Below are 9,383 nucleotides of genomic sequence, written 5' to 3'. Positions count from 1 at the left end.
GCACAAACCGGGCACGTTCCCTCTCGATAACCAGATACTAGCTCGGAGACGGTGTGGTTTACAAGCGGCCTCAGGGGAGACTTACTCGAAACGCGTCCAAACTTTTACCACACCCTACAGAGGCCCTGTGATGACACCGTGCCAGACCCCGAGCAATCCTACCATCGACATCACAAATAGTCCATCTCCTTAACAAGGGTGTAATGAATACCGAAGCTTACTGTCCCACTATTTATATTTAAACAGGCCTTGTTGCTTGTCTGTAGGCGAGGTGGGACTAAACTTTGATGGTGGCCTTATCTTTACCGAGAACCACACTCGGCAATTGCTCGTTTATCGAGAGCCACTCTCGGGTAGCCGAATATAGCCTCCCCTGTAAATCCGAAAAAATACATCAGTCATCCATGCTCTCCAATTGAAGAATATACATGGTGAATATAGTGTTTATTACAGATGGTAAATCATATTCATCCTGCATATCCTCCAAATAGAGTGCAAGGAAGACCCACACTTGTAACAATCTAATAGATGAAGGTATTTAAGCAAGTGCAGAACTTGCTCGGGAGGCGAGGTGGGACTAAACTTTGATGGTGGCCTTATCTTTACTGAGAGCCATTCTTGGGTAACAGCCACTAGAAGATTCATAGTGACTCTATGGACTCTTAGTAATGAGAGAAAACCAAAGCTTACTATGGTTGGACTCAAGATGGCAAAGGGGCCCCGAAACCCGCATCCCCGCGGGTTTTTGCCCTATTAGGGGACAGGGATGGGCACCTTTTAATCCCCGCGGGGCTGTTATTGGGCACATTTTACAACCCGACACGTCTCATGGGTTTACACCCGTTTCGATAGTCCCCGTCCCCAAAACCCGACAAAACCCGATAAAATACATATGCATTGATCCGGCCCAGCCCAAAGCCACGCAGCCCAACCCCAGCATCGAGGCCAAACCAACCCCTCGCTGGGTTCCCAATATCGCTCATTCCTCTCCTCCCCCCACCCCCACCCGAGTCTCTCTCCCCCGCACATCAAACCTAAACCTAAACCTAGTTCCTCAGCCGCCGACTGGCTCAATCCGATCTTGCCATAGCCGCCAACCACGATCTGCGCCGGCGAGCCTCCTCCCTCCACGTCTTCTCCACCGACCATGGTTTAATCTGGAGAAGGGTCGCCGCCGCCAGTGACGATCTCCATGGTGGCCTCCTCGCGTCCCAAGTCAGGTGAAAGGGCGCCGCCGCCGGCGCCGTCTGCAGCCACTCGTCGCCTTCCTCTCTCTACTGCAACCCCGCCCGATGGTGGTGGTGGAAGGGCAGTAGGTCGTGGCCTTCGTGGAAGAGGAGGCAGAGGGCTTTCCAATCCGGCTCCCAGGCCTCCATCAAACTTCAACGTCCGCAAGAAGTTAAAGACGAGGTGAGCAGCCCGGTCTTGGACAATCTGAGATGGATGGTACTAGGGTTTGAGATGGATGATGCTAACTTTCTATGAATTGATGGATTAGGTTTGCTAGGGTTTGGTTTAGACTCTTGTTTATTATCTTTTTTCATGAAAGTTTCAGAAGTTGAGTTGAAGCTAGTACACTCTTGTAAGAAAGAAACAAAATGGATTTGGAATCCTTGTACAAATATGCAGTGTGTAGGCTACATGTATATGATATTTTTATATTGTGGGCTATATATATAAATTGCTACTGTTTTAGTAGACTTGCAAGAACTACATATAGTAGAGTCCAAATTGCTACTGCCACTATGTGAAAAAAAATACACCCAAGCTAATAATTCTGGTTTTATTCTTTTTTATAGGTTAATTAATTCATTGACGATACCGTCAACAGAAACTACAATTGTACATTCAGTTACATGTAGTGCGCCTGAACCTGATGATATGGACGAAGAATTTGATGAGTCCGTCGATTATGATGCAATGTTTGTTGAAGACCATGTTGAAATTACAGATGAAGAGGAAGGTGCGGATGAAGGGGATGAAGAGGAAGATGGGGATGAGGATGAGGATGAGGATGTAGAGGAAGATGGGGACGAGGATGAAGAGGAAGATGGGGCAGATGAAGGACATGCAGTTGGTTCCAAGAGAAAGCTCACTTCAATTGTTTGGGTTGATTTCAAGAAAGTGAGGGTCCGTGGGATATGGAAGGCACAATGTCTTCATTGTAAGAAGAAACTTGGAGGGGAATCAAAGAATGGGACAAAGCATCTTCATGTTCATTTGGCGTCTTGTACTATGAAGAAGGTCAATAGCAATGGTAAAACATTGAGCCAATCTTCTTTGAGGTTCAATTCTAGTAGCCATGGAAAAGTTTATGTGGAGAATTATACTTTTGACCAAGATTATGCTAGAAAGATGCTTGCTTCCATGATTGTGCTGCATGAGTACCCCTTATCCATAGTTGATCATACGGGCTTTCGAAGATTCATAAGTGCATTGAAACCCTTGTTTAATATGGTGACAAGAAATACAATTAGGTATGTCTTGTGCTGCTATGGATTGTTGAACTAATATGCTATGTTTTGTTTAATATCTTCAATGTCTAATTGTCATCTCTTCGTTCATAGGAAGGATATTTTGGACGCTTACAAAGTTTAAAGCAAGAAGGCTGTCGAGTACATGGCTGCAAATCGATCAAGAGTGGCTATCACTACTGATTTATGGATGGCTGACAATCAAAAGAAAGGATACATGGCAATCACCGGCCATTTCATTGATGACTCTTGGAAACTTAGGAGTGTTATCATGAGGTATATGAATACTTTCATGTTGCTTTTATCATTATTTGCTGCTGTAGTGCCCTGTTTGCTGTTGTATAACATATTTTCATGTTGTTTTTATCATTGTTTGCTGCTGCAGTACCCTGTTTGATGTTGTTTTATCATTATTTGCTGCTGTAGTACCCTGTTTGATGTTGTTTTATCATTATTTGCTGCTGTAGTACCCTGTTTGATGTTGTTTTATATTATTTGCTGTTGTATAACATATGTTCATTGCATTTGTAGGTTTATTTATGTGCCAGCTCCTCATACCGCCGAAGTTATAGCTGAAGAACTTCATGAATCATTGATTGCTTGGAATCTTGACGAGAAGCTATCAACGGTGACTGTTGACAATTGTTCTTCAAATGACAAGACAATTGACTTGTTGGTGAAGAGGATAGGGAAGGACAAGCTCATGTTGCAAGGTACCTTGACTCACATGCGTTGTTGTGCCCACATTCTGAATTTAATTATCAAAGACGGCTTAGATGCTATGAAACCAGCAATAGAAAAGATTAGAGAGAGTGTAGCTTTTTGGATTGCCTCACCAAAACGAATAGAGAAGTTTGAGGAAATTGCTAAGTTTCAAAAGGTCAAAATAACAAGAAGGTTAATACTCCCTCTGGTCCTTTTTACTCTGCACATTGGATTTGCCGAAAGTCAAACTTTGCTAAGTTTGACCAAATTTATATTAGAAATTATTAGCATCTATAATATCTAATAAATATAATATGAAAATATATTCCAAGATGAATCTAAAGATATTGGTGTTGTTATGTGAATGTCTATAATTTTTTGTATAAACTTGGTCAAAGTTGGATGAGATTGACTTCGGACAAACCTAATATGCAGAGTAAAAAGGACCGGAGGGAGTACTTGATTGTAAGACTAGGTGGAATTCAACTTACACAATGCTTAGTGTGGCTCTACCATATAAGGCTGTTTTTGAGCGATTAAAGAAGGTTGAGAAGCAATACGAGAGTCTCCCTACTAAGCAAGAATGGGCTTTTTCTATTGATGTTGTAGAAAGGCTACGGTTGTTCTTTGAAATCACTGAAATGTTTTCCGGGACTGATTATGTAACTGCCAACATCTATTTTCCCAAGATTTGTGAAATTAAAATGAATATGAGGCAATGGTCAACTTGTGGTAATGAGGTGATAGAAGCCATGACATTTAGCATGGAGGAGAAATTTAACAAGTATTGGACTGATATTCAAGGTCTAATGGGAATGGCTACACTTCTTGATCCTCGGTACAAAAATGAAATGTTGCTTGTTTGCTTTGCTATGTTGCATGGTATTAGTCCTTCTAGTCCAGAATGTGAGGTTTATGTTAATGGAATAATTGCCAAGATGTGCACATTGTTGGAGGAGTACAATCTTGAGAGTGATGATGATCATGAACAACCATCTTGCTCATTCTCTTCTTTGCAAGCTCCAGCCCTTATGTCACTCTTCAATGAACGTGTTGCTCAAAAAAGGCCAACATCTTTTAGGATGAAATCTGAGCTAGACCGTTACTTGGAAGATGAGCTAGTTCCATTGTCCAAAGATAAATTCAGCGTGTTAGATTGGTGGAAAGTTAGTGGAACGCGCTATCCAACTTTGAGGCTGCTAGCACGTGATATATTTGCAACTCCGGTCAGCACGGTTGCCTTAGAATCAGCATTTAGCACAAGTGGTAGAGTTCTAAGTGACCACCGTAGTCGTCTTACCCCTGAAATCTTAGAGGCCTTGATGTGTTCACAAGATTGGATAAGAAACAAATATAAAGGTGTGTCTTTCTTTACATATCATCATATAGTCTATCATTATCTTGCTGCAATGTTTCGTTAGATGCTCATACTACTTATTTGATTCTTATAGATGCTGACAATGAACAAGGACAAAGCTTTTGGAGTTGTCTTCAAGACATTCAAGAGGGAATGCAGGTGAAGTACAAGTACTTGCACATTTCATATACCAATCTGCATATTTTTCATGTTTAACTTTAGCTTGAGCAAATTTTGATCTTCTCTAGGACTTGGCACTTTGATTTGGCAGTGGATGCTTTGAAGATAATCTTTTGGAGGCTTGGGGACGTGAAAGATGGCATGATGATGCCCACTTTAAAGTGATTTGTGAACTATGAATTATATTTCAGAACTTATGTATTGGACCATTTCGTCTCATTTGTGCTTGTGATCTGTTAACCATGAATTCTATTTCAGAACTTGTGTAATTGGACATCTTGGTGAACTATGTATGACTGTTTATGGCTGAAATATGCTACTATTTATGGCTGTAATATGCTACTGTTTGTGCCGAAATATGCTCCTTGTAGCTATTGTTATTGCTCTTTTTTGCTCAAGTTATGCTGCTGAAATATGCTTCTTTTAGTTGCTGAACCATGTACTATTGTATTATGACATTTGTTGAAGTTATGCTGCTGAAATATGCCCCTTTTGCTGCTGAAATTCTATTCCATTTTGCTACTATGTTTGCTTTAACATGCTTATTTCCCCGTGGGTTTAGAAAACCCGATGGGTTTAGGCGACGGGCAAAAATCTAGCCCCGTGCACGGTGACGGGGACGGGTTTGTGATTTTTTCACGGGGATGGGTTTGGGAAGGCAAAACCCGGTTGGTTTCGTCCCCGTTGCCATCTTGAGGTTGGACTATTGAACTATTTAAACATGTCATTTTGCTAGTCGGCAGGCGAGGTGGGACTAAATCTTTGCTATGGATTGTTGAACTAATATGCTATGTTTTGTTTAATATCTTCAATGTCTAATTGTCATCTCTTCGTTCATAGGAAGGATATTTTGGACGCTTACAAAGTTGAAAGCAAGAAGGCTATCGAGTACATGGCTGCAAATCGATCAAGAGTGGCTATCACTACTGATTTATGGATGGCTGACAATCAAAAGAAAGGATACATGGCAATCACCGGCCATTTCATTGATGACTCTTGGAAACTTAGGAGTGTTATCATGAGGTATATGAATACTTTCATGTTGCTTTTATCATTATTTGCTGCTGTAGTGCCCTGTTTGCTGTTGTATAACATATTTTCATGTTGTTTTTATCATTGTTTGCTGCTGCAGTACCCTGTTTGATGTTGTTTTATCATTATTTGCTGCTGTAGTACCCTGTTTGATGTTGTTTTATCATTATTTGCTGCTGTAGTACCCTGTTTGATGTTGTTTTATATTATTTGCTGTTGTATAACATATGTTCATTGCATTTGTAGGTTTATTTATGTGCCAGCTCCTCATACCACCGAAGTTATAGCTGAAGAACTTCATGAATCATTGATTGCTTGGAATCTTGACGAGAAGCTATCAACGGTGACTGTTGACAATTGTTCTTCAAATGACAAGACAATTGACTTGTTGGTGAAGAGGATAGGGAAGGACAAGCTCATGTTGCAAGGTACCTTGACTCACATGCGTTGTTGTGCCCACATTCTGAATTTAATTATCAAAGACGGCTTAGATGCTATGAAACCAGCAATAGAAAAGATTAGAGAGAGTGTAGCTTTTTGGATTGCCTCACCAAAACGAATAGAGAAGTTTGAGGAAATTGCTAAGTTTCAAAAGGTCAAAATAACAAGAAGGTTAATACTCCCTCTGGTCCTTTTTACTCTGCACATTGGATTTGCCGAAAGTCAAACTTTGCTAAGTTTGACCAAATTTATATTAGAAATTATTAGCATCTATAATATCTAATAAATATAATATGAAAATATATTCCAAGATGAATCTAAAGATATTGGTGTTGTTATGTGAATGTCTATAATTTTTTGTATAAACTTGGTCAAAGTTGGATGAGATTGACTTCGGACAAACCTAATATGCAGAGTAAAAAGGACCGGAGGGAGTACTTGATTGTAAGACTAGGTGGAATTCAACTTACACAATGCTTAGTGTGGCTCTACCATATAAGGCTGTTTTTGAGCGATTAAAGAAGGTTGAGAAGCAATACGAGAGTCTCCCTACTAAGCAAGAATGGGCTTTTTCTATTGATGTTGTAGAAAGGCTACGGTTGTTCTTTGAAATCACTGAAATGTTTTCCGGGACTGATTATGTAACTGCCAACATCTATTTTCCCAAGATTTGTGAAATTAAAATGAATATGAGGCAATGGTCAACTTGTGGTAATGAGGTGATAGAAGCCATGACATTTAGCATGGAGGAGAAATTTAACAAGTATTGGACTGATATTCAAGGTCTAATGGGAATGGCTACACTTCTTGATCCTCGGTACAAAAATGAAATGTTGCTTGTTTGCTTTGCTATGTTGCATGGTATTAGTCCTTCTAGTCCAGAATGTGAGGTTTATGTTAATGGAATAATTGCCAAGATGTGCACATTGTTGGAGGAGTACAATCTTGAGAGTGATGATGATCATGAACAACCATCTTGCCCATTCTCTTCTTTGCAAGCTCCAGCCCTTATGTCACTCTTCAATGAACGTGTTGCTCAAAAAAGGCCAACATCTTTTAGGATGAAATCTGAGCTAGACCGTTACTTGGAAGATGAGCTAGTTCCATTGTCCAAAGATAAATTCAGCGTGTTAGATTGGTGGAAAGTTAGTGGAACGCGCTATCCAACTTTGAGGCTGCTAGCACGTGATATATTTGCAACTCCGGTCAGCACGGTTGCCTTAGAATCAGCATTTAGCACAAGTGGTAGAGTTCTAAGTGACCACCGTAGTCGTCTTACCCCTGAAATCTTAGAGGCCTTGATGTGTTCACAAGATTGGATAAGAAACAAATATAAAGGTGTGTCTTTCTTTACATATCATCATATAGTCTATCATTATCTTGCTGCAATGTTTCGTTAGATGCTCATACTACTTATTTGATTCTTATAGATGCTGACAATGAACAAGGACAAAGCTTTTGGAGTTGTCTTCAAGACATTCAAGAGGGAATGCAGGTGAAGTACAAGTACTTGCACATTTCATATACCAATCTGCATATTTTTCATGTTTAACTTTAGCTTGAGCAAATTTTGATCTTCTCTAGGACTTGGCACTTTGATTTGGCATTGGATGCTTTGAAGATAATCTTTTGGAGGCTTGGGGACGTGAAAGATGGCATGATGATGCCCACTTTAAAGTGATTTGTGAACTATGAATTATATTTCAGAACTTATGTATTGGACCATTTCGTCTCATTTGTGCTTGTGATCTGTTAACCATGAATTCTATTTCAGAACTTGTGTAATTGGACATCTTGGTGAACTATGTATGACTGTTTATGGCTGAAATATGCTACTATTTATGGCTGTAATATGCTACTGTTTGTGCCGAAATATGCTCCTTGTAGCTATTGTTATTGCTCTTTTTTGCTCAAGTTATGCTGCTGAAATATGCTTCTTTTAGTTGCTGAACCATGTACTATTGTATTATGACATTTGTTGAAGTTATGCTGCTGAAATATGCCCCTTTTGCTGCTGAAATTCTATTCCATTTTGCTACTATGTTTGCTTTAACATGCTTATTTCCCCGTGGGTTTAGAAAACCCGATGGGTTTAGGCGACGGGCAAAAATCTAGCCCCGTGCACGGTGACGGGGACGGGTTTGTGATTTTTTCACGGGGATGGGTTTGGGAAGGCAAAACCCGGTTGGTTTCGTCCCCGTTGCCATCTTGAGGTTGGACTATTGAACTATTTAAACATGTCATTTTGCTAGTCGGCAGGCGAGGTGGGACTAAATCTTTGCTATGGATTGTTGAACTAATATGCTATGTTTTGTTTAATATCTTCAATGTCTAATTGTCATCTCTTCGTTCATAGGAAGGATATTTTGGACGCTTACAAAGTTGAAAGCAAGAAGGCTATCGAGTACATGGCTGCAAATCGATCAAGAGTGGCTATCACTACTGATTTATGGATGGCTGACAATCAAAAGAAAGGATACATGGCAATCACCGGCCATTTCATTGATGACTCTTGGAAACTTAGGAGTGTTATCATGAGGTATATGAATACTTTCATGTTGCTTTTATCATTATTTGCTGCTGTAGTGCCCTGTTTGCTGTTGTATAACATATTTTCATGTTGTTTTTATCATTGTTTGCTGCTGCAGTACCCTGTTTGATGTTGTTTTATCATTATTTGCTGCTGTAGTACCCTGTTTGATGTTGTTTTATCATTATTTGCTGCTGTAGTACCCTGTTTGATGTTGTTTTATATTATTTGCTGTTGTATAACATATGTTCATTGCATTTGTAGGTTTATTTATGTGCCAGCTCCTCATACCGCCGAAGTTATAGCTGAAGAACTTCATGAATCATTGATTGCTTGGAATCTTGACGAGAAGCTATCAACGGTGACTGTTGACAATTGTTCTTCAAATGACAAGACAATTGACTTGTTGGTGAAGAGGATAGGGAAGGACAAGCTCATGTTGCAAGGTACCTTGACTCACATGCGTTGTTGTGCCCACATTCTGAATTTAATTATCAAAGACGGCTTAGATGCTATGAAACCAGCAATAGAAAAGATTAGAGAGAGTGTAGCTTTTTGGATTGCCTCACCAAAACGAATAGAGAAGTTTGAGGAAATTGCTAAGTTTCAAAAGGTCAAAATAACAAGAAGGTTAATACTCCCTCTGGTCCTTTTTACTCTGCAC

At 39.9% G+C, this 9,383-nt stretch overlaps 1 protein-coding gene across 1 annotated transcript; it reads left to right on the top strand.

Annotated features, from left to right (window-relative positions):
• Positions 1-993: 993 nt before the first annotated feature.
• On the top strand, positions 994-6,321 carry LOC125549429 (zinc finger BED domain-containing protein RICESLEEPER 2-like). The gene is made up of 5 exons (XM_087516250.1): positions 994-1,410; positions 1,800-2,477; positions 5,557-5,739; positions 5,995-6,176; positions 6,317-6,321. Exons 1-5 carry the CDS (start codon positions 1,193-1,195, stop codon positions 6,319-6,321), a joined length of 1,266 nt encoding a protein of 421 aa, XP_087372376.1. The 5' UTR covers positions 994-1,192.
• Positions 6,322-9,383: the final 3,062 nt, after the last annotated feature.

The sequence above is a fragment of the Triticum urartu genome, chromosome 3A, assembly GCF_056163025.1.
Source record: "Triticum urartu cultivar PI428250 chromosome 3A, HENAU_Tu73, whole genome shotgun sequence".
Lineage (NCBI taxonomy): Eukaryota > Viridiplantae > Streptophyta > Magnoliopsida > Poales > Poaceae > Triticum > Triticum urartu.
This window is presented reverse-complemented; position numbering and strand designations above follow the sequence as displayed.